This window comes from Camellia sinensis, chromosome 9, assembly GCF_055761805.1.
Source record: "Camellia sinensis isolate YWXY chromosome 9, ASM5576180v1, whole genome shotgun sequence".
In the NCBI taxonomy this organism is placed as follows: domain Eukaryota; kingdom Viridiplantae; phylum Streptophyta; class Magnoliopsida; order Ericales; family Theaceae; genus Camellia; species Camellia sinensis.
In genome coordinates this window covers 198,869,793-198,895,934 of record NC_138969.1, presented here as the reverse complement: position 1 = coordinate 198,895,934, position 26,142 = coordinate 198,869,793, and the positions used below count along the sequence as shown (strand labels likewise).

Genomic DNA, 26,142 nt, shown 5'->3' with positions numbered 1-26,142 from the left:
ATTGAAAGCTTCCAGCAGTCAGACTTCTATAAGCACGAAATGGCCGAGTTCTGGGACAGCGGTTGGAAAATGTTCAAGCGCAGAGCTGAAGAGTTGTTCCCACACTTGGACCTTAGTAGTGTGACAATAGGCGAAGATGATGTGGCCCAGACCCCCCTGGACGAAGGCGTTGAAGAAGAGGATCTGGCATCTAGCGAGGAGGAGTAGCCAAGGAGAAGAAAAACTGGGCGTGCTCTGTGTTTGTTTGTTTGTTTGTTTTTTTTTTTTTTTTTTTTTAAACTTGTAAACACATTGTAAAGGAATGAGTGAATGAATGAAGGTATGGAGAATTTAACTGTAATGAATTTGTGTACAAAGATTATTTAATTGTAATGGATGAATGTATAGCCAGTTGAATTTTGTGTATTTTGCTTATGTTGCCAGCATGAATGAAATGTTGTGATTAAAACTGGTCATAAAGATTGGGTCAATAAAAATATCGTGCAACGTGAAAGTTAAAAGTTCCTCCCTGCGGAGTGCGATTGGAGTTGTATGAAAATTGAAAAGATAATGGAAAAATTGGAGTAAGAGGCAGGTTGTAAATTGTAACTAAATAGTTGGCAAATAATCTGATCAGTAAATGTAATACGTGAGAGTATGTGGAGAATTTAACTAGGTAAAGACGTGGTCCTGGAACTGTGAAGAAGCTTCAGAATGTGACTAAGTGTTGAAAATGTGGTTCTGCTTGGCGTTGAAGTGCTCAGTCAGGCTGAGGCTGTTGAAATGCTCGGTCTGGCTGAGGCCTTTGAAGTGCTTGGTCTGCCGAGGCTTTGAAGTGCTCAGTCTGGCTGAGGCCTTTGAAGTGCTCGGTCTTCCGAGGCTTTGAAGTGCTCAGTCTGGCCGAGGCTTTTGAAGTGCTCAGTCTGGCTGAGGCTCTGAAGTGCTCGGTCTGGCCGAGGCTTTTGAAGTGCTTCGTCTGGCTGAGGCTTTGAAGTGCTCGGTCTGGCCGAGGCTTTGAAGTGCTCGGTCTGGCCGAGGCTTTTGAAGTTCTCCGTCTGGCGGAGGCTTTGAAGTGCTCGGTCTGGCCGAGGCTTTTGAAGTGCTCGGTCTGGCCGAGGCTTTTGAAGTGCTCAGTCTAGCCGAGGCTTTGAAGTGCTCGGTCTGGCCGAGGCTTTTGAAGTGCTCGGTCTGGCCGAGGCTTTTGAAGTGCTCGGTCTTCCGAGGCTTTTGAAGTGCTCAGTCTGGCTGAGGCTTTGAAGTGCTCGGTCTTCCGAGGCTTTTGAAGTGCTCAGTTTGGCTGAGGCTTTGAAATGCTCGGTCTGGCCGAGGCTTTTGAATTGCTCGGTCTGGCCGAGGCTTTTGAAGTGCTCCGTCTGGCGAGGCTTTTGAAGTGCTCAGTCTGGCTGAGGCTTTGAAGTGCTCGATCTGGCCGAGGCTTTTGAAGTGCTCGGTTTGGCCGAGGCTTTTGAAATGCTGCAAGTGAAAAAGTTATGGGAGCGACATAGAGACAGTTGAATTATGAAAACCGAAATCACCAGGCGGAGTTTGCATTATGTATAAAAAGGGAAATACAACGATATTGTCAATACAAAAGTACGAATTATTGATAGTAACGCTTCAAATGTTCCGCATTCCAGGGATGGGGCAGGTCTCGGCCTTCCATGTCTTGAAGTCGGTAAGTGCCTGGTCGTGGTCGGGTTTTCACAACGTAGGGCCCCTCCCATTTGGCTGCCAGTTTGCCCTCGGTTGGATTCTTTGTGGCAGGAGTCACTTCTCGTAAGACAAGGTCCCCTATGGAGAACTCTCGTGGTCGGACTCGGCGGTTGTAGTGTGTTCTCATTTTCTGCTGGTATGAAGCCAATCTGACAGCAGCGGTCTCTCTGAGCTCTTCGACGAGGTCCAAGTCTGTCCGATGGAGTTCTTCGGCTGCGGCCGGGTCCGGATGTAAAACCCTGGGGGTAGGCAAACCGACTTCTACCGGAATAACTGCCTCAGCGCCATATGTTAAGTGAAAAGGGGTTTCTCCAGTGGGAGTGCGAGCAGTGGTTCGGTAAGCCCAGAGTACGTTTGGTAGTTCCTCGGCCCAAAGGCCTTTAGCAGCTTCGAGCTTGGTTTTGATGATTTTCAGGAGGGAACGGTTGGTGACCTCAACTTGGCCGTTTGCTTGAGGGTGACCGGGGGAGGAGAAACATGGTTGAATCTGGAGGTCGGCACAAAATTTTCTGTACTTTGCGTTATCGAATTGTTTGCCATTGTCCGAGATGATGGCCTGAGGGATGCCAAATCGACAAATGATCGATTGCCAGATAAACCTGGTGGTGTTCCGCTCGGTGATTGTGGCAAGGGGTTCAGCCTCGACCCACTTGGTAAAGTAATCAATGGCAACAATCGCGAACTTGGTCTGGCCTCGACCGGTGGGAAGTGGACCAACCAGGTCGATCCCCCACTTGGCAAATGGATAGGGGCTGTAGAGTGTGATTAGCTCTGTAGGGGGGGCATGGGGGATGTTGGCGAAGCGTTGACATTTGTCGCATTTGAGTACGAAGTCGGTCGCATCCTGATTAAGAGTTGGCCAAAAATACCCCGTACGGAGTATCTTCTGGGCAAGGGACCTGCCACCTGAGTGATTACCACAAATTCCTTCATGGATGTCCTGCATTACATAAGTTGCTTGGGCGGGGTTGAGGCACCGTAGATACGGCCGGGAGAAACCGCGCTTGTACAATATACCGTCCAGAATGACGTAATTGGACGCTCGGGATCGGACTTTGGTAGCCTGCTGCTGGTCATCTGGGAGGGTTCTTGTGGTCAAGAATAGGAGAATGTCGGATGCCCAAGGGATGGGTTCATTTTGGATGTATTGTACAACTTGCAGAGCTGGTGAGATGGCTGGGTGGTGTAGATATTCGACGCGGACATCATGGCTGAGAGTAGGGTGGTCAGCAGAGGCCAACTGAGCCATCTCATCTGCTTTGGAGTTTTCCCCCCGAGGAATGTGCCTGATGTGGAAAGTATTGAAGAGGCGAGCAAGGGGGAGTGCCAGATCTCTGTAAGCTCGCATCGTGTCGTCCTTGGCGTCAAAGTCCCCCGTCATCTGTCCGACGACGAGTTGGGAGTCGCTGGATACTCGGAGGTGGCTGACCCCTATGTCCTTGGCAAGGTGGAGTCCTGCTATTAATGCCTCGTACTCGGCTTCATTGTTGCTTGCTTCAAACAAGAAACGGAGGGCACATTTGAAGTAGCCGCCCTCAGGGGAGGTGAGGATGAGGCCAGCACCACTTCCTTCTCTTCGGGACGAACCGTCGACGTTAAGAGTCCAAGAATGGGGATCTTCTGGCTCTGTTGGAGTTGGTAGGAGCGGGGGTGCAGTGGTCGGGGTCGGCTTGGTGAACTCCATGATGAAATCAGCTACAGTTTGCCCTTTGATTGCGGTCCGAGGGCGGTAAGAGATGTCGAACTGGCTGAGTTCTACGGACCACTGCATCAATCTACCTGAGAGTTCTGGTTGCTGCATGACCTTCTTCAGGGGCTGGTCGGTGAGGACCACTATGGAGTGGGCTTGGAAGTATGTGCGGAGTCGTCTGGAGGCAATGACCAAGGCCAGGGACAGTTTTTCCAGCAGGGGGTAGTTCTGCTCCGCGCCCCTGAGAGCCCGACTGATGTAATAGACCGGGAGTTGGATTGAGCCATCTTCTCTGAGGAGAGCTGCGCTGACTGCGGTTCCCAATACTGCTAGGTAGGGGAAGAGGAGTTCGCCCGTGATAGCTTGGGAGAGAAGGAGGGGTTGGCCATGCATTGCTTTAACTGTTGGAAGGCCTCTTCGGATTCAGTTGTCCATTCAAAAGTCTGCCGAAGAACTTTGAAGAAGTGCAAGCACTTATCTGTCGCACGGGAGATGAAGCGGTTGAGGGCTGCCACTCGGCCGGTGAGTTTCTGAACCTCTTTGACCGTCTTAGGCGACTGCATCTCAACCAAGGCCTTGATCTTCTCAGGGTTAGCTTCGATGCCGCGCTGGCTGACCATAAAGCCCAAAAATTTGCCAGACCCTACGCCGAAGGCGCACTTCTCTGAGTTGAGCTTCATCTGGTACTTGCGCAAGGTGGCGAAGGTCTCACGTAAATCAGTAAGGTGATCGGAGGAGTATTTGCTTTTGACTAGCATGTCGTCGACGTAGACTTCCATATTCCAGCCTATTTGGTGATGAAAAACAGTGTTAACCAGCCGCTGATAAGTGGCCCCAGCATTCTTCAGTCCGAATGGCATTACACAGTAGTGGTAGGTACCTCGGTCGGTAATAAATGATGTGTGCTCCTGGTCAGATGTGTGCATCAGGATTTGGTTGTACCCAGAGAAGGCATCCATGAAGCTGAGCATTTGATGACCGGCTGTGGCGTCGACCAGCAGATCTATGCGAGGAAGGGGGTAGCTGTCTTTGGGACAAGCTCGGTTCAGATCAGAGTAGTCGACACAGAGCCGCCATTTGCCATTGTGTTTGCGGACGAGGACCACGTTGGACAACCACCTAGGATAGTCCACATTTTTGATGAATTGGGCCTCGAGGAGTTTGTCAACTTCGGCGGCTATAAGGGTGTTGCGCTCCGGATGGAAAATGCGTTGCTTCTGGCGGTGGGGTCGAAAATGGGGTTCGATGCTGAGGTGATGGGTTATGAAGGAGGGGTCGATGCCTGGCATGTCAGAATGGGTCCAGGCGAATACATCTCTGTGCTCGGTTAAGAGAGCAGTAAGGTCGGCCTTGGCTTGGGCGGGTAATTGACTGCCGATCTTGGCGGTTCTGATTGGGTTGGTGGGATCGATGTTGACTTCGACAAGTTCCTCTACAGGTTCACCTCTGACCAGCTCGTCCTCGTCTCGGACGTCAAGCCCTTCGATGATCATGGCCTCTTTTAGCTTGACTTCCTTGAGTGAGGCGACATAACACTCCCTGGCCACGGTTTGTTCTCCTTTGACAGTTCCGATACCGAGATCGGTAGGAAATTTCATGGCCAGATGATATGTGGATGTGATGGCTTGGAAGGCATTTAGGGCTGTGCGGCCAAGGATAATGTTGTAAGCGGAGGGGCAGTCGACCACAAGGAAGGTGAGCAACTTAGTGGTCTGCCGCGGGTGCTCACCGATGGTGATAGGCAGATCGATGGAGCTGATGGAGGTCACTCGGTCGCCGGTGAAGCCGACCAGAGGGGTTTGGAGAGGGGACAAGCTGTCCTCCCCGATCTTGAGTTGGCGGAAGCAATTGAGGAAGATGATGTCTGAAGAGCTGCCGTTGTCTATGAGGACTCGTCTGACCTTGTAGTTGGAGAGGATGGCGGAAATGACAAGGGGGTCATCATGTGGGTAACGGACTCCTGCACAGTCGGTGTCGGTGAAGGTAATGGGTTCGATCCATTGTTTTGACTGTTTGGGAGGTCGGTCCACCGTCGCCACTGCTTTGTCTGAGCCTTGCCTGATTTTTCTGAGTTCTGCCTTCTGAGCCGAGTGGGATGGCCCCCCGCAAGCAAGGCCCCCCGAAATGACTCTGAGTTCTCCGACTGGTGGAGGGGGATTGCCCGGAGGCCGAGGCTGTGGTGGCGGGAGATCGTGGCCTTCGTTTGGTGGGGCTTGATTGCGGGGTGGTGTACGTCGGCGATTGTTCCTGGGAAGGTCAGTTCTTTGTCTCTGTGCGGGGCGGGGGTCTGTGAATTGGCTGAGGCGGCCCTGGCGGATGAAGGTCTCGACCTGGTCTTTGAGGTTGATGCACTCGTCGGTGGTATGGCCATGGTCTTGGTGGAAGCGGCAGTATTTGGACTGATCTTTCCTGGTGGAAGGGTTTCGGGACGGTAGGGGCCACTTGAGGGGGTAGTCCCGCTGGATTTGATTGAGGACGTGCTCCATGGGGGAGTTGAGAGGTGTGTACCGCTCAAACCGACCGGGCGGTCTGGTCGGAGTCGACCGGTCGGTTCGGGGGGGGTCGGTCATTATAGTGGGGTGTTTGGCTATTATACTGGGCGGTTCTGGGCTCGGAGTCTTTCCTCTTTTCTCTGGGGGTCGGATTTTTAGGGGTCGGCTCTTGCCGAGCGGCCAGGGAATCTTCAGCATTCATGTATTTCTGGGCTTTGGATAGTAGAGCTGCCATGGTGGTTGGAGGGTTTTTGGAGAGGGAGAAAAGGAAATCAGATGACTGCAGGCCGGCCATGAAAGCGATGAGGATGACCTTGTCGTCATTCTCCGCTACTTGAAGGGCTTCGGTGTTGAACCGGGTGACAAAGCTGCGGAGCGACTCCCCCTCGGTCTGACGAATGTTAAGGAGCTGGGTGGCTGGGCGTCTCTGATGCTGGGCTCCAATAAAGTGGCTCAGGAAGGAGTCACTGAGGTGTTGAAAGGTGGAGACGGAGTCCGCCGGTAGTTGGCTAAACCACAGCCGAGCTGATCCCTTCAGTGTCACTAGAAAAGCTCGGCACATGATCTCGTTAGGGAAGGCATGGAGGATCATGAGGGTGCGGTAGGTTTCCAGATGGTCGACTGGGTCCGTCGTGCCATCGAAGGAGTCAACGGTAGGCATCTTGAACTTGGCAGGCAATGGTTTGTCGCGGATGGAGGCAACAAAAGGCGAGTTGGTGGTGACTGAGGGCTTGTGCTGAATGTTTTGCATGACCCCTTGTAGTTGGAGTTTCATAGCTCGGATTTCAGCGTCCTAGAGGGGAATGTTGTCGCCATGGTCGGTCAATGGAGGCTGGACACTGCTAGCTTCCCCCTCAGGAGCCAGTGCTGCGACTGGCGGGCGTGGAGGTGGGAGTGGTAGGTTTTCATGTTGGGGAGGAAGGGGCTGCGAACCTTCTGGGTTAGGCGGAGGGGGTTGTGGAGCAGTATGGCCTGGGGTTGTTCCTTGGTTGGGTGGGATATTTGGAGGTGGAACGGGGGGGTTTCTTTGGAGTAACGCATTGATCAGGGCCTGGTTTTGCTCGGCCATGCGGTTAATGCTGTTGGTGAGCTCGATGATGTATTGTGGTGGGTTGGTTGGGTGGAAAGGATCTGTTTGGTGATCGGCGGCGTTGTGGTGAGAAGCCATGGACCTAGTCGTGACCATACACCTGGACGGACAAGAGGGAAAGGTGATGGTGAGAAGAGAGGGCTCCGGCGGTAGTGAACACAACTAGCGCACGGATAAACCACTAAGTTCCCACAGACGGCGCCAACTGATAACGTTCTTCTTCCTGGGTGAATGGGTCGGACTGGTCCAGGCTCTTCAGGTTCCGGTTCGGGGTGAAGATTCCGTCAAATGACCTGCATGCAAGCCCAAAGGGGAACGGGGCAGTCCCCCAGTGAACCCTCCGGCGTGAGAATTAGTAGAGGAAGAAGTAGGGAATATGGAGAGAGGGATCAAGAGAGAGATAACTTAACCTTATTCTTGTCTTTCTATCCTTGCTTATATCCTTTGGTCATCATTTCCCTGTCTCTTGTGACGTGCTTCCTTTCGCCGAAAGCTTGTGCCGTAGCTTACCTTGTTCAGGGTGATGGGGCTCTGTTCCGACCGGGGGGGTGTTGTCGTAATAAATGCTGTGATGGGATGCATTAATTGTGATGTGTTGTGATAATAACTCTGCAGATCTTTGTCTGCTGATGTGGCCCGTGTCCCACCTGCCATGTGCCCAAATGCCATTGGCCCTCCATGTCTAGATGGCCTCCAGCTGTCTTGGGCTTTGCCAACCGGGTTATGCCATTGGTCCCAAGCGATGGGTTTGGGGTGGTTTGCTGTGGGCCGTATGCCTTGTGGGCCTATCCGTGTCAAAGTGAAATATAAATTTTAATATAAATAAAATTATATCATTTTTTAAATTCATATGACTCATGATTTTTCATTTTTATTTTGTTTTATGAAAATGAGACTAATTGCTATGTGATTTAAAATTTTAAGGGAGCCTAATATAATTATATCTAATTTATAGAACTTATTATATTTATTTTAAATCTTAGGAGAGGTTAGTGTAATCCCTAGTTTATAAGGTACAAATAATTTAAATGAACTTTTAAAAATTAATTATAGCAAAAAAATGATACTTCTATTTTTTACAATTTAATTATTATTTTCAACTTGCAAGAAGCTATATAAAAAACACTTAAAAACAAATAATGCCAAAGTATTTAAAATTATAATTCTCTCTCTCTCTCTCTCAAACACACACATATATATTATATTTATATTGAGATTAATGATTATTAATTAAAATGATTATTAGAAACTTTTACCTCTTATATGTGGCATCATACGACTCTTACGGGTTGTTTGGGGTGTTCTAAATAAGTGCACTTTTTTGACTTTTTAAATTAAAAGTTGAGAAAAAAAAGATGGTTGTTTGAGATAACTTTTTAACTTTTTTACGAAAAAATATGTATTAAAAAATTATATAAATTAATGTATAGGAGAAGATTGGATGGAATCGACTGTATGATAGGATGAATTGAGGGACATCATCGGTAGAGTAGGGGCTGAGAGATGATTCCCTGCTTTTTGGTCATTGAATTGGAGGTGCTGTTCGGCCCGTCGAGGCCCATCACGGATCCCGTTTTGCTAATCAAAACCGTGCAATGTGTAGAACTCATCGAGTATTATATTCTTGTAAAAATCACATTGATCGGATATCGATAGCTATATGATCGGATTAGTTTGTTTTCAACCGTCAACTATACACCATATACTTTATAAATTTTAACTGATTTGATCAGATAGTTACCGATATCTGATCAATGTGATTTTTTATAGACATATAATACTCGACGAGTTCTACATATTGAATTGTTCAGATTATTAAAAAAGGAGCCGTGATAGGCCCCCATAGACCGAACAACACCGTAATATTTTTACACCTAAATAAGTGTAATTTTTCTCACCCCAGCTCCGCCTGCACTGCCGCCAGAGTTGTTTGAAAAGGAAGATTGTGTAAAATTAATTTTTTAATTTTTTTTGGGTGAATAGTGATAATTTTTTAATTTTTTGAGTAATTTTTTGACTTTTTTTTTTTTTTTTTTTGAGTACCCAAACCAGGCCTTAATATTTTTTAAATATGATGAGTTTAGTGCATATATATGACTTTTATTATATGAGCATATGTAGGAGGTGAAATAAAATCAATAATAAATATTATTTCTCATTTTAATTTAAGTTTTTTTTATACACAGAATTAAAGAATAAAAATATAAATGTTTATTTATTTTTAATTAAAAAACCAAGAATACATATAAATGAGGAATTTTTTGGGATTAATTTTATTCAATAAATTTAGAGTTATTGTTTTTAATTTAGTCAAGATCCAAAACTCCAGAATTTGTGATGATGCAAGATGGCATGACAAATCAGGGTCCATGGGAAGAAAAATTATTAGTTGGTCTTAAGCGTCATGTGATTATGCCTCATATTAATTATAAATTATTATATTTTTTTATATTTTTCAATCACTTAATAAAAATTTATAAATTTCACATTTTCTATGGATCACAAAATACCAGGACCAACCAATAACTTCTGCCATGGTAAAGTGCGAGCTTGTTGAAGTTGTACGGTGAGGCTGCTGATGCCAAGGATAAAATAGTTGCGAAAGTACAAGTGTTTAAGGCAGTGGGGAATTGGAGGCAAGAATCTTTTTCTGAAACTGGGGTCATATTTGGACTTTTTTGTGGAAAAAAACAGGAATGGAAATGGAAGAGGACCCACAAGTAGGACTGATGGAATGCTTGAAACCGATCGTTGCCTACTGGGGGAGTAGACCTAGACGCGTGGTTGACGTTGCTCATATTCACTTCTCTCACTACTCATTTAAAATATATATACATATATATTGTACAATTGCTTATAATCTTGAATTAATGCATCAATGTATTAATAATGATGATAGTGGTGAGAGACAGGGGAGAGTAGTGGTGGTGGTGTTAATGACGGTGTAGTGAGAGTGGTGGAGGAGGAGGTGTGGTAGTGGGAGTGGTATGGATGGGGTGGTGAAAATGGTGGAATGGATGGAGGTGGTAGTCAAAAGGGATGTGATTAGTAGTGGTGGTATAATATAATAGTGGTGGAGGTGGTGGTAAAAGAGGTGATAGTGGTGATAGCAATAGTAGTGTGATGGGATAGTAAAAGTGGTGAAAATGATAATATATTAATGGGTTTGGTTATGGTGTGCAATTTACACCTTACACCTTATACCTTACACTTACACCTTTTGTAAAAAATTAAACCTTACACTTACACCTTTTTTGAGGTTGCACACCATGTGCAACCCACTTACACCTTACACCTTACACTTACACCTTATACTTATACTTACACCTTATACTTACACTTTTTGTGTAAGTGGCACATGATGTGCACTTGCACACTTAAGAAAACTCCTATATTAATATTGTAGTTGCATTGGTAATCGGCTACTTGAGTTCTATTTGTTATATAAGTTAAACAACTTGCTATTTGACTTAGGCCTCGTGTGGAAATTTTTTTTTTTATTTAAAAAGTCAAAAAGTTATTAAATTAGTAAAAAAGTCAACAACTCATTTTTTCTCTACTTTTTGCACATCTTTTCGTAAAGGAAAATGTTTGAGGGCCACAATTTTTGTGGCCATAATGGCTCAAAACTGTCAAAACGATATCGTTTTGGGTGCAAAACATGTCAAAACGACGTCATTTTGACAGTTTTGAGCCATTGTGGTCACAAAAATTGTGGCCCTCTAGCATTGTTGTTTCGTAAAAAACTAAAAAGTTATCCCAAATATACTAATTTTTTTTAGCTCATATTTTAATCAAATAGCCAAAAAATTATTAAATTAGTATGTTCCCAAACGGGGCCTTAATAAATATATATGCATGAGAAAAAAAAGTAAATTATTCGTATTCAACTGGTTTTAATCTTATTTGAGATTCCCTGGTTATTTTGAAACTCATTAATGTCTTAGTAATGCTATTCAAATTTAAAAATTAAATTTAGTTTTTAAGCTCAATAATTAATCAATAAATTATTTTGATGTGTTACTTCTTTTTTATATATTCTCTAATTATTAACTAATCATTTCATTTACACATCATTGGGTCTAAAAAATGAGTCTAAATAGTGAGTTTGTATATCAATTTTTTTTTTTTTAAATTTTTGAGTAAATTACAAATACACCATATAGGTTTACTTAAAATAAGATTTTCTTCCTGTGGTTCTGGAAATTATATCTTGCCTCTTAAAATTTCAAATTTCATAACAGATAGCCCATTTTAGTGATAAATTCTTAAGTCAATTAATCGTTTTTAATGATATCATAAATTTATTTCAATTAATAATTCAGATAGTTTTATCATTGTATATGAGAGCAATTAAGAATTTCATTTTTACAATTAATTCTATTAAATAAAAAATTCTAACAAGTGAGTACTTGTAATTTTTCAAATAGTAGAAAGTAATTCATATTTTAAACAAAACTCAAATGGTGTATTTATAATTTGTCCTTAATTTTTTAAGCAAAACTTGAACCACCTAATGGGCAAAACAAAGAAAGTAAAGTTACAAAATTTTCTCAGGTTTCTGAATTATGGTGGCATGTAAAATACATTTATTAGAATTGGTTTATAAATAAAGAGTTATCAAACAAAACCAAGGGCGTTCGATTATTAGGAATTCACAGTGTGAACGAGTTGGTGTTGCATTCACTTTTTTTAAAAAAAATAATCATTGAATTAAGACTCACGGTTTTGGATAGGCCTTGAGTCTACCACAACCTAACCAGACAAAAGGTGAGCTTGGGGTCGCCCTCTCTAATACTAATCCATTCAATTGATAGAAAGCAAACAGGAGAGATACTTTGGGGAACTTACACAGTGATGTTTCAGCTACTTTATGCTTGGGAGTACTTCAATTATTTGTCCAAACAGACCCTTATATGCATCCTCAATTACATATGCAAACAGGACAGCACTGGATTACATCATAGACTTTTCAGATTCTATTTTTCCGTTGCTATAATGCAGCTTTTAAAAAGGACATTCTCCTAACATGAAGACATTAGCGATATTTCTTTATCTTTTGAATTGTTAAACCGGTCAAATTATCAAAATTTTCAAACATAGCTTTAATATAAGGTTGGTCTTAAGAAGTGAAAATATCAAAGTCTTCGAGGACTTGTAGCAGTGGAACGCATTGCACTATCAACTACCGGCACAAACAATAGCAAGAAAAATCAATCACAAACAAGAAAACAAAACACACAGATTCACATGATTTGTCAAGATCATCTATGTCTACGGTTGACACTAGTTACACCATACAGAGAGAAGAAAATGAGTTCAATGCGACTGTGGAAGATAAAAATGTCTATCTATATCTATCTGTCTATCTATCTATCTATCTATTTATATATACACATATTAGAGTTTACATCAACACATGACGGTACAATCCTTAATATCAATTGGATCCACAACGGCGTGATAGTATTAATCAAGTTTCAAAAGCCAAACAGGGAGTTATGAATTATATACGATGCAAAATTAAATTACCAAGAGAACATATCAATTTTGAGGAAAGGAATTGGGAATCTTAAAGGGTCCTTTTCAGAAAGCTAGTCCAATGAGATGAAACAAATTTGGGTGAAGTTGATTGAGATTTTAGAATTATAGCATCAAGAGACTACTTTATGAATACAAACATATATTGTTACCTCCTTTTCACTTTTTAACATATATTGCCTCTGTGGTCCCTTGATTTAGTAGCTTCGTCCATTCTAAAGGCTGCAAATCTAGTTTTTTTAAGGATCTTTTACCACCCCAAGTTGACAATATTTGCTGTCCAGAAAAATAATGTGTAGTCTAGATTTAATTTTTGTATAGCGGAACTCACACTTGAAATGAATCTCAACCACACAATTGTTTTTTCTAGTTTATTTTCTTGATGAATTTTCTCAACCCCTAGTATTATTGTTTGCTGTGTTGTCTCTTTGGGCACCAGTGCTTCTTATTCCTCCGCTGCACCCCAAAATTTTTGATACTAAGAATGGAAATATTCAAAATTAAGGGTCTCAATGTAAAGTTCATAAGAGCATTTTACTGGTGCTTCTTGTGCTGAGTGTCAGTGTGTGTGTGGATGAAACTGTGGGAATTTCAATCCTTCAAATATTATGAATTTGAAGTTAGCAGTTATTGTAGAGCGGACGCTAGAGTTAGAATTTGGTTGGTCTTCACAAATTAGTGATAAGCTCAGGGACCAATGGCATCTTTCACGAGTGCCTCAGTCTTTTTATGATTGTTTCTTAATCTGACAGCAAACAGATAGCGTGAAAATGGATTTGTGGGGAAATTTTGCATCTTCAACTATGTGGTATATGTGCCACACATTCTAAATCTTTTTTTTAAGTACTTTGTGCCAATGTCTGTGTGAATGGTTCTACAAGTGGAATTGCAGGCATATTTGAAATGAGTCCATGTATATCATACATATTGTGAATTGTAACAGTCTTAAGGATCGCAGGACCACCATCTTTTGCATATTTTGGCTGCTTTGTCCATCTCTTTCACAAATCTATCGATTTCAATCAAATATTACTTATTTTCTGTGTTTAAAAACACACACACACACACACACACACACACACATTTCATGATGCATTTCAATGATGTGCATGTTATAATGGTTCAAGCCTCTCAAATCAGCTGCTCTCAAACTAAAAGACGAGGTCTCAAGATGAAATCAAGAAATGTTATCTGCACTCATAGAGAGAAGGACGACTCAATACATAAGGCTCTCGTTAATGCAAAATTTTTTAAAAAATGTTTGAGAATGTTTTAAATAAATATTATGCATATACGACTGTCCATTCTCTTTTTGTCACTTCCTCCCCAAAAGTGGGTATCTTAGACTACGTAGTTTGTTATTTGCACTCATAAAAACCATAGATTGCTAATACTCTTGATTACCAATATATGAAATTAATGGAACAGACGCACAAAAATAAGAGCATATATGGAAAAGCCAAACCCGAGAAGTGTTGTAAATGCCAAATCTAATTCTGGACGAAAGAAAACATGGCATAACACCTCTGCTTATGTGGCATATACTTGAAATATGAAGCAATCATAAATGGTTTAGAACTCTCAAGTAATCACAATTCTATATGCTAATTAACAATAGCCAAAACGTAAAATTAGCGCGCTTATTACCCAGATTTTTGGTATTTACAAACTTCACATATGTCATGAAACATGATTAAGTTATTTTCAGAAAACAAAATGTAGCACATAAACCCTTAAATTCCTGCCTACGAGCTATTTTATTACCATGTGTCACTACAAGAAAAATTGCAAAAGGTAGCGAGATGAAGTGGCTAGTCAGGAGATACAACAATGATCAATTACATGACGGAGCAAGCATTTGGATTCTCATCGCTAAAGATTTGAGGGGGATAAGCATACTCCATGGCGTAGTTTGGGTGCCAATATTCGCTTTTCTTGATGTCGGTCTTTTTATCTTCATCTCCTCCCTTCCCCTCTTCACCTTCTTTCTTTTCGCCTTCTCCACCTTCCTTTTTCTCACCTTCTTTCTTTTCTTCTTCCTTTTTCTCTTCCTCCTTCACAATTGAAGCTTGCTTTCTAGTTTTCTTATAAACATCATTGACAAGCTTTGTGGGATCAATTATGCCTTTCACAGTTACTTGATAATTTGCTAGGTCTGCCATTGCTGACTCTACACCTGCGAAACATTCCAATAAATCTTTAAATTGTACTGAAAAACTAATTCTAGTTTTTACTTGAGTGGTTTGAATTGTTGATGATGTATATGGAAGCCAACCTTTAGACTTTTTAAGAGTTTCTTGCTTACAAGGAACTTCATTTTAAGAAAATCATTTTCATGGAAAATAACAGGGTAAAATGATAAGACTCACCGGAATTTTCATGGAAAAGCATGGGAAATTAGTCCTAACTATTATGTAACATTATCTAAGTGGTACTCTTACATATGAGAAATGGAAAACACGTCAGGTGAGTTATCATTGTCTCTCAACTACCTAACAAAAGTGAGTTAGTATTATCTTACCATAAAATTAGCTCCAATGGTATGTCCACATGTAAATAACCACGAGATTTTAGGTTCGTGTCCCAACTTCATGGATATGTGAAGTTGTGAAGTTAGCAATTGTTTGCAAATATTCAGAATTTATTCCAAGTCTCACCAAAAATGAGGTAAAGAGTTTCTCGTCATGAAAAATAAAAGTAAAAAATTCCGTTACATTCATTTGATACTCTAGAACATGAGGTAGTCCCTCTATAACTATGAACTAGCTGCATTATAAATTATCAAATATTTTACTAAATATATCATATACACATGGTAAAAAGTGAAACAATGGTTTCATATGTATTGTGAGCTAGAATTCTAAATAGCCAACCTTTCAGTTTATCGGGTCCAGGTTAGCCAACTGGATCACTAACCCTATTTATTTATCATGACCTCAAAATCTAAGTTGAAACAACCAACCTCATGGCCCATATCAATTTTTTCAAGCTCAACACTAATGAGGCAACAAGAGGCAACCCGGTCCAACCAGTGGAGGGGGCCTAATCCAAGATGGCCTTGGTTGATGGGTAACTGGGTTGAGTCATTGATCGGATCAAACTGACACAAAATTTAAAATTAACAATAAAAATTGAGCTAATTAAAGTGTAAGGACTATAATAACACAATGGGTAAGAAGTAGAGACTATTTGCGTAAATTGTCCTTCATTTTTAGAACCTGTTCTGCCAAGAAAAGAAAAAAGAAGAAAGGAGAGTTGAAGAAGGACAAGAAGAAAATAGAAAGCAAGAATGTAGAATGTGGGGGAATTGCAAATGGGACAATGGAAAATTAATTGCACTATAAATGAAATATTTTTTGGTGCAACTTCACAAACCGGAAGGACTTGCACCAACACAGGAAAGACTTACACTATGCACACAAAAAATTTGCACCATCATAAAAATGCAAATATTCTTTTATTATCCTACTGATTTGCAATTTTCCTTAGAATGTATTACCAGGGATCTTTCGGATTCTCTTCTGCAAAACTTGAGCACATGCTTCACAGTGCATTCCAACTTTCAACACCACTGTTACTACTGCTGGAGGCTGTCAAAAAATACACACAACAATACGAAGTAAATCCACCACTCAAAAGTTTTGATTTTATTCACAACACCAAAGGCTGCAAAATGAGAACTTCACCAGTTCTTGTTATGGAAAATGCAATAATAAAAAAATAAAAAATAAAAAACTAAAATACAACAAATACGTAATACATAATGATTTATTTGGTTCAGTTATAAGTCTAGTACATGGACGAAGAACAATGACCGAGTTTCACAATAAATATAGATATTACAATGAGCAATCTTTCTCAATCACCAACTCTCTCACAAATCTCTTACAAAGTTCTCTTACAATAAGAACTTCACCAGTTCTTGTTATGGAAAATGCAATTAGAAAAAAAAAAAAAAAAAACCTAAAACTAAAATAGAACAAACACATAATACACAATGAGCATGTTTGATTGGAAGGATTAAAGCATGGGATTAGGATTATTAATCCGTGGGCCCAATCATCCTATGTTTGTTTTGACATTTTGGTTTAGGACTATTAATCCAATGGATAATTAATCCAACAAATTTGTAGGATTATTAGTAATGGGGTAGGGGTGGGATAGTTAATACCACACTAATTTGATTGGATTATTAATACCTCACTATTAGTATTGTGAATCAAACATGACCAATGATTTATTTGGTTCAGTAATAAGTGTAGTACATGGACGAAGAACAATGACCCAGTTTCACTATGAATATAGATATTACAATGAGCAATCTTTCTCAATCACCAACTGTCTTACAAAGTTCTCTTGCAATGAGAATTTCACCAGTTCTTGTTATGGAAAATACAATTAAAAAAAAACAAATTGGAATAGAACAAACACATAATGCATAATGATTTATTTGGTTCAGTTATAAGTCTAGTACATGGACGAAGAACAATGACCGAATTTCACTATGAATATAGATATTACAAATGAGCAATCTTTCTCAATCACCAACTTTCTTTCAAAGCTCACAAGATTTTTTAATTCTAGATCCCGAAATAACTCAATATATTTAAGGATCCAAATATACTAAACCGGGTCAAACTAGACCCAAAAAGTTTAATTTGAGAGACACTCACAACAAGCTGAACTCAAAAAATTAACAAGCTTGTTTTCAAAATTAGTATAAATTTGACTTGTTTACTAACAAATCAATTTTTAATATAATTAATCAAATTCGAAAAGTATAGTTGATTATAATGGGCATTTTCACCAGATTTGCACCAACAAATAGACACAACAGGGAATTAAGATCATGAGGCCCAGTAATTTACATACTATAGGGTTGATTGTGAAAAGCACAAATAATGTAGAGTGGTGGCACATGGAAGTAACTTGCTTCCATTTTAGTGGGTGTAATAAGTAATTAATCAGCAGAGCTGAAGATATCACATTGCTTTCAGACCTGTGAGGCCTTAGACCCCATTAATGCAGGCAAGGTAAGGTGGGGGCCTCTATATGTATATCAGTTTTATTACGATGCTAAAAATTAAATATATAGAGAAATATAAAATAAGGGCATTGACTAGTAAATTCCATATTCTCAATTTATGACTCACTTAGTTTCATAGATATTTTTGTAATTTAAAATGTCACATCTCACATTAAAATTTTTTATATGAAGAATACTCACATTTAAATGTAATATGTGTACGGATATATGATATTTCAATTTTAAAAAATCGTAATTGTCATATTATATTCTACATCTACTGTCACATTTTAAGAATAACACATTTAATAAGACAACAATGACGTAGACAATCTCACGTCAACATCTCCCAAATGAAATATATCCACATTTGAAAATCAAAAATAGTACTATCGAAGAATCTTCATGAAATATAGTGAAAGTAGTTTCACAGTCAAAATCTCCCAAATGAAATATATCCACATTTAAAAACCAAAAATATTACCACCGAAGAATCTTCATGACATATAGTTTCACAGTGTACCTTTTCAAATTTAATGAAACTTAATTTTCTACAAAAAAAAAAAAAAAATCATGAAATTTTTGGTACACACTTTTCTACGATGAGATTTTCCCTATAAGATACATATAAATGAATAAAATTTTATTAAATTATTTTGTAGAACTTTATTTTTTAAAAGAGCATTGTTATATTCACTAAATTTGGATTTGCCCGAATTATCCGAATTTATGCATGTCGGTTGTTTGGCCAGTCATTCGATAGAATGCCGGTTAACACACTAGTAGACAAGGGTGATAATCACGGCTAACAAAGATGACAATTGCGATTAATAAAAGCGACACTGGTCATTTGGGGGATCGTTCAACCAATCATTAGGCCGGACACCCAATTTATGTAATTCGGACAATTCAGACGAGTTCAAATTTGATAGATCAATCATTTTGCTTTCTCAAAAAACATTTTGTATTGAGTTGTGTAATAAGTTTATGTATTCACATAAGAGCAAGATGAGTTATTAATCATGATGAATAATACCAAGAACAATAAAGCTTCGTAGCTCAAAAAAATTGTCTCGAATGACCTGACCTCTCTCTCTCTCTCTCTTTCTCTTTCTTTCTCTATCTCTCCTCCTCTGCCTTGGTCTTCTTCTTCCTTTTGAACTGTGACTTTGCGACGGTGGGCTCTCTCTCTCTCTCGACTCTTTGTTACCAGTTTTAGAGGGGGTACAAAGAAATTTGCCAAATGTTTGGTTTTGCTTTTGATTTTGGGTTTGGTTTTGATTTTGAGTTTTGATTTTATGGGTTTGGTTTTGATTTGATTTTGGATTACCCTCATTTGTGTATCCACACATAGATCTGTTCTCCTCTCTCTATTATCTATTCTTTTCTCTTTTATTTACTCTTTGTTCTTTTTTTTTTTTTTGTTCTCCTGTCTCTACTCTAGTCTACTTCTTCTCTCTCTTTATGTTCTTCTTCTCTTCTCTCTATTCTCTGTTCTTTTCTTTTCAAATTTTTTTTTTTGAAATTTTTCTCTTTCTGTTCTTCTTTTTTCTTTTCTTTTCCTTTCTCTTCTTTCTTTTTCTAGACTGTTGGCCAGCTGGAAGAGGAAGGAGAGAGAGAGAGAGAAGAAGAAGAAGAAGAAGAAGAGGAAGAAGAGAGGGGGAAGGAAAAAGGGGAGGGGGGAAAATTTTTTGATTTGAGTTTGGGTTTAGAACAGAGGAAGAAGAGGGAAAAAAATATATATATCGTTTTTGCATATCGAGTCATGACTTTTTCAAACTATCTAGCGGGAGTGTACTAAGAATCATGAAAATAATCCTAATGATTAATATTAAAAATTATGAAAAAAAAATATTGTAAAATATTTCATAAAAATGATAAGTCATCTTAATTTGCTTGGAAAACGTGCACAATGGCCACGTCATTGGCAATTGTAATGTTGCTTTCATGTCAGCAAGGAAACAACAATCACAAGTTGCAAACTTTATAGGCCCAGAAGCTGAAGATTGTGGGTACCCCCCTTCCCCACCTCTCCTCTCCCTTCTCTTTCAAACACACCATCCCAGACTTAATTTTTCACTTTATTACAGGCCCTACCCAATTTAAACCAGTGTTTTTTGTTTGGAGGTAAAATTTTAAAAGAAACAGCATTTTTAACCCACAAGTGATGAGTGAACAAATTTAGTGCACCGAGTATTTTGCAATTACTCTGGTAAATCGAATGGAAAATAATAGTAGCATTTTTAAAATTTACATATAACCACCATATTGAATTTAAATTTACATATAACACCATATTAAAAAAACAATAGAACTCAACACAACACAAAAATTATATATTTATGTCCCGGTTTAAAATCACTAATTTTACCACTATTAGTTTATTTGTTTAAAAATAATAATAAAAAAGGAAGGAATAATATGTTGCCATCTAATACCAATAACACAAAAATAGTAAAAACAAACCACATATAGCGGTACTAAAAAACTAAAAATTATATAAAATAATGTTGATTGATAAATACAATAGCCACTGATGAAAAGAGTAGATAGAGTTTATTACCTCCTCTTTCTTGTCTTCTTTGGGTTGTTCCTTGGTTTCCTCTTTATTATCCTCAGGGGGCTTGGGTAAAGGAGAAATGAGCTCAACTTTTCGCCCACTTTTCTTTTGAATCCTTTCCAACACCTTTATTGGGTCTGCTGTCTTCCCTTTCACCACCACCTTACTCGCCTTGCAATCTGCCGTTACTTCCTCCACACCTGCCTCCCACCTCAAAATAAAGTTCATTTAACCTGATACCGAGTTATCAAAATATATATATATATATATATATATATTTACAAATATTGTATAGTAATTTTTTGAAATATCATGATTCACCTCAGCTGAGAGATGAGTTTGCAGCTAATCATTTGTTGAGAGCATCTTATGGTAACTTTAAGAGTACCCTAAACGCTAATCAATTTTCATGATTAAATATTGCTGTCACTTGATAATAAACTATTATAAAGACACTTTTCTTTCCCACTACCTCCTTGAGGAATTATCTTGTACTCGAACAATAACAAGGGCTAAATTCTTAAATGATTTAAAAATAAATCACAAAATGGAAAAACACAATCATGTGGTGTTTGGGACTCATGTGATAGTTTCTGCATTAACTCAATGATGTAAAAAGTAGGACTTTAGTTTTTGAAATGAGTTTTGAATTGTATTTAGAAAGATAAGTTGTTGAAAGGTGAAAATTTGTTTAGTTATAAGTTTTAAAAATAGTTTTGGAATGATTTATAATTTTTTTATAATTTTTTTTATTTTAGTTAAATAGATGTGTGAGAGAAAATTTGATTGATTAATGTGTAGAATGTGAGAAAATAAGAGAAGAGAAATGAGAGAGAAAAAGTAATTGATTAATTTATAATAATAAAAAAGAGAAGAAGAGAGGAGAGAGAAAATTGAGTTTTGAGTTATATAACTTATATTTTAAAATTTTGCTAACCACGCAAATTTTTTTTTAACAAATTTTTTAAATTTTTGATCCAAATCATGTTTTAAGAACTAAACCAAATGTAGGCTAGGCTTTAGTTGGAAACTCAACTTTGCACTATTTTCTAGCCATAGTTAGTGAACACTTCTCTCCTTTTTTTTTTTTTTTTTTTTTTTCTTTCTCTCTCTCTCTCTCAAAGTAGGTGAATTTAAAATTTAGGGCAAATTACATATACACCCCTCGAGGTTTGGTTAAATTACAGATACCCCCTGAGGTTTCGGAAATTACATCCCGCCCCCTGAGGTTTGTATTTTCATAACAATTTACCCCCTGAGGTTTATATTTCATAACAAATTACCCCCTAATTTCTTATGCAAATATAGCATTCAGGGGGGAATTTGTAATTTCTCAAACCTCAGGGGGGTATTTGTAATTTAGCCAAACCTCGAGGGGTGTATATGTAATTTGCCCTAAAATTTACTATTTTTAAAAATGCACAGAATTCTATCATAGAATTATATATTATTTTTTTACATCATGTGGGACTCACATATTTTAATAAGTTTTATATCATTTGAAAAAACTATGTCAAGTTCTGTGATCGAATTGTATTTACTTCGAATTTTTCTAAAATTTATAGAGGTGGGAAATTAAAGATAGGCAAGAGTTAGCAATAGGAAAGAAAAGGACCTTGAAATCCTCTCAAGGATCTTGCAACTTTGCGCGCACAGGCCTCACAATGCATATCCACCTTGAGCACAATCTCTTGGGGCTCTTCCTCTTTCTTTTCTTCTTTTTTCTCTTCTTCCTTTTTTTCTCCTTCGTTCTTCTTCTCCTCCTCTTTCTTCTCCTTTGACACCACACAACAAGAAACTAATAAATAAATAAATAAATAAAAATCTTTTGCAAACCAAAAATGATAATTTTTTTTAGTATCTTTTGAGAAAGATAGACACAAACTTCATTAAAAAAATTTCCTAAAATTAAACATATAAAATTTTAGACTTTTGATACTAATTTTTATTAATTTTATAAACTGATACTATCTAATATCAACTGTATATAAGACCATATCGACATGTATCATAATACTATTATTTAAAATTATAAACTCTAACCTAGTTCAATATGCAAAAAGCATTGATGAAGAGCCGGAACTTTCCACTCATATAAAATAAATAAATTAGGTAAAAGAGCTCAAGAGATAGTGAGAACACTTACTTCACCCATATCTTCCAAACTTCTCTAAGTATACCTCAGGCCTCTCTCTCTCTCTCTCTCTCTCTCTCTCTCTCTCTATATGAGGGGGGAGAAGAACATTTAAGCAGGAGGGTGATACTGCAAATCCGAGGTGGAATGATTTAATAAAAAGGTAGACAAATGTCCTTCAGCTGAGTCAGCATCTCATAATTTGCCCTCTGTACGTGGTACTAAAAAAAGAATAGGACAAACAAGCCATTTAAATTTTAAATAGTTGTTCTTAATATATGTACATAGTTGCATATCCATGACGTATTGTATGATCATACATGTGATAATCTCTATTTGAGACTAGTCATCCCTATACTATACCCCATGTGATGATACATTGTACAATAGCTCTATCTAAGGCTAGTTTGAAATGACATTCTTGCCCTCGCTAATTTTGATTCACATTACTGACACTAATGATTTCTTAAAGTATGTGATTAGTACCACTTTAGCCTCAAATTTTTAAAATTTTTGATTTTGGATTTCAAGTATACATTTTGATACACTTTAGATTCTAGTATGGTTCAAAATTAAAAACAAAAGAATGAAATAATATATATCATTTTGACATATATGAGCTAGTTGCTTTTAATCTCTTTATCTTTAATTTATAATTTTGATTATTTCTATACAATGTTAATAAGACATTTTAAACGTGTTTAGAATGATATTTTAAATTTTTTTTACTACAAATCTCTTGAAAATGAATTTGTAAGAATTCTATTACGTTTCCCAATAAAATCTAGTGACCATTTTTTTCTTTTTTCCGTTGAAAGTATGGAAAACGTTTTCCCAACTGATCAAATTAATAAAGATGGTTTTTCAAAAAAATTGAAAGAATGTCATACTAGTATTGAAACTGGTACCACTTTCGTTGGAGATTCCCATCCTCTTAGTTACAAGTTGAAAATGAATATCTCTATTGCATGATTAATAGTTTTAAAAGAGTCACGTTAATAAATTAATATTTTAAACTTTAAAAAAGTTATAAGAGAGATTAAAACTTATAAACAACATTGGAAATTCTTTATAACTTATTTAAATTATTAATTTGAAATATATATTACAATCTCATATATTGAAATAGAGATCTTGAACCAAATTTGTAGTAGAGAAAATCTTAACCCTTAGCTGGGCATGGAAGTTTCTTTAAATTCATTTGGGATTCCAAGTATGGACGAGTGGCATGTGGCCGAGTGGTCGAGTAATATGTAGTCATGTCTTAGGATGCGGTGAGTGGAAGGTCTGGGATTTGAGTTAATGGATCAGCAGTAGGGTTGCAAACAAGTTTAGGCTCGGTTCGATAACTAACTGAGTTCGAGTTCGGTTAAGCTTGTTAATATTAATAAAACTCGGGTTCAACTTGATAAGGTTTTTTATTTTATTTTATATTTATATTATTTAAATAAAAATAAATGAGCCGAGTTTATTCGAATTCAAACTCGGCTCGTTTTACTAAAGGAGATTAATATTCAAATTCAAACTTGACCCGTTTATTAAGCGAGTTGAGCCGAGTCCTTAATGAGTCAAGCTGAGCCAGCTCGCAAACAGCTCGACTCATTTGTAGTCCTAATTAGCGATGGTCTCTTTAAATTGTACTATTATTTTATTAATATATTAACATTCTATTTTTGAAAAAAAAAAAAAAATTGTATGGACGATTCAATACTTGCCTATCAGGACCTTGAGAAAAAGAGAGGGGAATTTTGTGGACCCATGAAATTCACCGATCACAGCGTGACACCTGTGACGATAAGGCTTTTAGTCTCCAATGATATGAAAGTGGAAAGTGAAAAAAACAAAGTTGAAACAAAAAAAAAGTTGATAGGTCAGCTTCATGTCTTCACGTAAACAAGTTGATAATTCGAATATTCAGTATGTTACTCCACAAAGTCACAGTATTGATTACAGTATTGATTAGAGTTGGGAAGTAGATATTTTGATTCCTTTCAATTAATCGAATCAAATTGATCTGTCACATTTTAAATAGATGTGTAATGATGAGCGAATGGTTGCAGATTAATTTTTTTTAATCCGCATAATTTTGAATGGTTGGTAGATTTGAAGTTACTTTGGCCGCAACCAAACCGCTAAACCGTGAATACTCCTAGCAATTTGTAAAATTTTGTATTTTCAATTTGTTTAAATATTTTGTTTGTGTTTTTAATTGAAAAAGACTTTAGATATTCTATTGTGTTTTCAATTTGGAAATCCTTTTATCAAATAAAAAGTGTTGATATTTGTATTTTTGTGTGGAAAATATAAGGCTTAATTTTATCATTCAAAAAAAAAATCAAATTAAATATTTTTTAATAAAAAAATAATGAAAATAGTTTTAATAATGCATGATTTTCTTATATGTATTTATTATTGGTATTTGACAATTTACTTGATAATTTTTTAATTATGTTGAGTTGAATTGTTATAAAAAAAAAATGTTGACAAATTGTTATATTATGTTCAAAATTAATAAAAGTTTAAACCGCCAAACCGATTCGCATCCATCCACCAATCTACCAATTTACTCAATCTGCATCCGTCAATCCGGTGGACAGATGTGGATTTATTTTTTTCAATCCGCTAATCAGGCGGACGGATGGCGGATTGAAAGTTTCCTAACTGTAATCGAACCGCAAACACTCCTAGTACTAATATGTATTTTAATTTAGTGAAAATAATAAAAAATAAAATTATGGTTTCACTCATATAACAAAATAAATTTTAATTTTATCAATTTAAAATTTTTATTTATTTATAATTTAAATTGTTTATCTATTACGATTGATACTATCTATCTATTTTGATTAAAAAATCAACAAAAAATTAGTTTAGTTATTAAAATGAACGAAAATAGTATATGTATTTTAGTTTAATAATTACTTGGTTTTACTTAATAGAAATAGCCTAATAGTTTAGATTGAAACAAATCAAATTATTTGGAAAAATTACTCATAAATCCCATATAGAGAAATGTTACTCCATTTAGTCACAAGTGTTTTTTATTAAACCATTTAGTTATTTTTATTTTTAATATGTTAGTTATTTTTGATTTGGTGGTATTTGTTTACCCTTGTTTGTAATTTCATTTTGATTTTAAGGTATAGGCTAACATTACTATTTTTGTTGAGAGGGGATTGCGTGAATTGATTTGGGGAGTTTTTGATTTCTTCTCGTCAATGTTTCAATTACTACTGTGGATTTGGTGTTTTTGTTGAAGGGTTGTGTATGGGTTAGGTGGTGGCGCTGCTGATTTCTGATATTTTGTGTTTCACGTGTTGTGCGACGTATGTCAGGTTGGTTTGCTTTCTTTATTTTTGATGTTGTTTTGTTGTAGGTTTTTCGATGTTGGGTTGGTATGTACGTTGGACCATTGCTTTTTGATGTTAATAGTGTCTATTTCCTCTTTTTTTTGGGAAATGTTATTTTATTTTCTGTGTGGGCTGAACGTGTAAAACAATGCCGTAGGTGTAGATATTGTCACGGTATATAGTAATGATGTTTATATTTTTTACATAGTCATGATATTGTTCACAGGTTTAACATACCAGAATGTTTTGTGAGACTTTGCAAACTTGGGTTGTGGAATTGTTGTGGTGATATGTTGACGTATTGGTTGGTCGTTGTGTTAATTTTATGTAAATTCAATGTTGTGTTATCGTGATGTTGCAAGCATACCATTGGTATGAACATTGTGTGAATTCTTCTAGATAGACCACCCACATACACTTATATGAATATAAATTTGTAAATGTAATTTTTTTTTTCCCCCTTGTGCAGGTATGAAGTTCATGATGCTGTTGTTGTCGTCTGAACGGACAATTGTGACCGCGGTGTTCTCTCGCCCGAATTACATTTTGAGCTACTCATGCATGCAT

The 26,142-nt window shown here is 37.6% G+C and overlaps 2 protein-coding genes across 3 annotated transcripts; both read right to left on the bottom strand.

Annotated features, from left to right (window-relative positions):
* Positions 1-588: 588 nt before the first annotated feature.
* Positions 589-3,073, bottom strand: LOC145800049 (uncharacterized). The gene is made up of 2 exons (XM_082889708.1): positions 2,611-3,073; positions 589-608 (listed from the first exon to the last, which is right to left on the bottom strand). The coding sequence occupies exons 1-2, from the start codon at positions 3,071-3,073 to the stop codon at positions 589-591; spliced, it is 483 nt and encodes a 160-aa protein (XP_082745834.1).
* Positions 3,074-14,120: 11,047 nt separating this feature from the next.
* Positions 14,121-22,379, bottom strand: LOC114307715 (heavy metal-associated isoprenylated plant protein 7). 2 transcript variants are annotated; one of them, XM_028253122.2, is made up of 5 exons: positions 22,238-22,379; positions 21,707-21,866; positions 20,095-20,291; positions 16,005-16,095; positions 14,121-14,681 (listed from the first exon to the last, which is right to left on the bottom strand). In XM_028253122.2, exons 1-5 carry the CDS (start codon positions 22,244-22,246, stop codon positions 14,344-14,346), a joined length of 795 nt encoding a protein of 264 aa, XP_028108923.2. In that variant the 5' UTR covers positions 22,247-22,379; the 3' UTR covers positions 14,121-14,343. The 2 variants fall into 2 exon arrangements, with proteins under 2 accessions (XP_028108923.2, XP_082744535.1); XM_082888409.1 differs by having other exon boundaries at positions 21,707-21,889; positions 22,238-22,298.
* Positions 22,380-26,142: the final 3,763 nt, after the last annotated feature.

What these genes read in the sequence shown, in the direction of transcription:
- LOC145800049 (XM_082889708.1), bottom strand. Translation starts at nt 3,073, where the DNA reads ATGACGGGGGACTTTGACGCCAAGGACGACACGATGCGAGCTTACAGA. An exon ending in CATCCATGAAGGAATTTGTG is followed by an intron (nt 609 to 2,610) that starts GTAATCACTCAG and finishes TTTACTGATCAG; the next exon opens with ATTATTTGCCAACTATTTAG.
- LOC114307715 (XM_028253122.2), bottom strand. An exon ending in ATCCTTGAGAGGATTTCAAG is followed by an intron (nt 20,292 to 21,706) that starts GTCCTTTTCTTT and finishes GGTGGGAGGCAG; the next exon opens with GTGTGGAGGAAGTAACGGCA. An exon ending in AAGAAGACAAGAAAGAGGAG is followed by an intron (nt 16,096 to 20,094) that starts GTAATAAACTCT and finishes ATTTTTTGACAG; the next exon opens with CCTCCAGCAGTAGTAACAGT.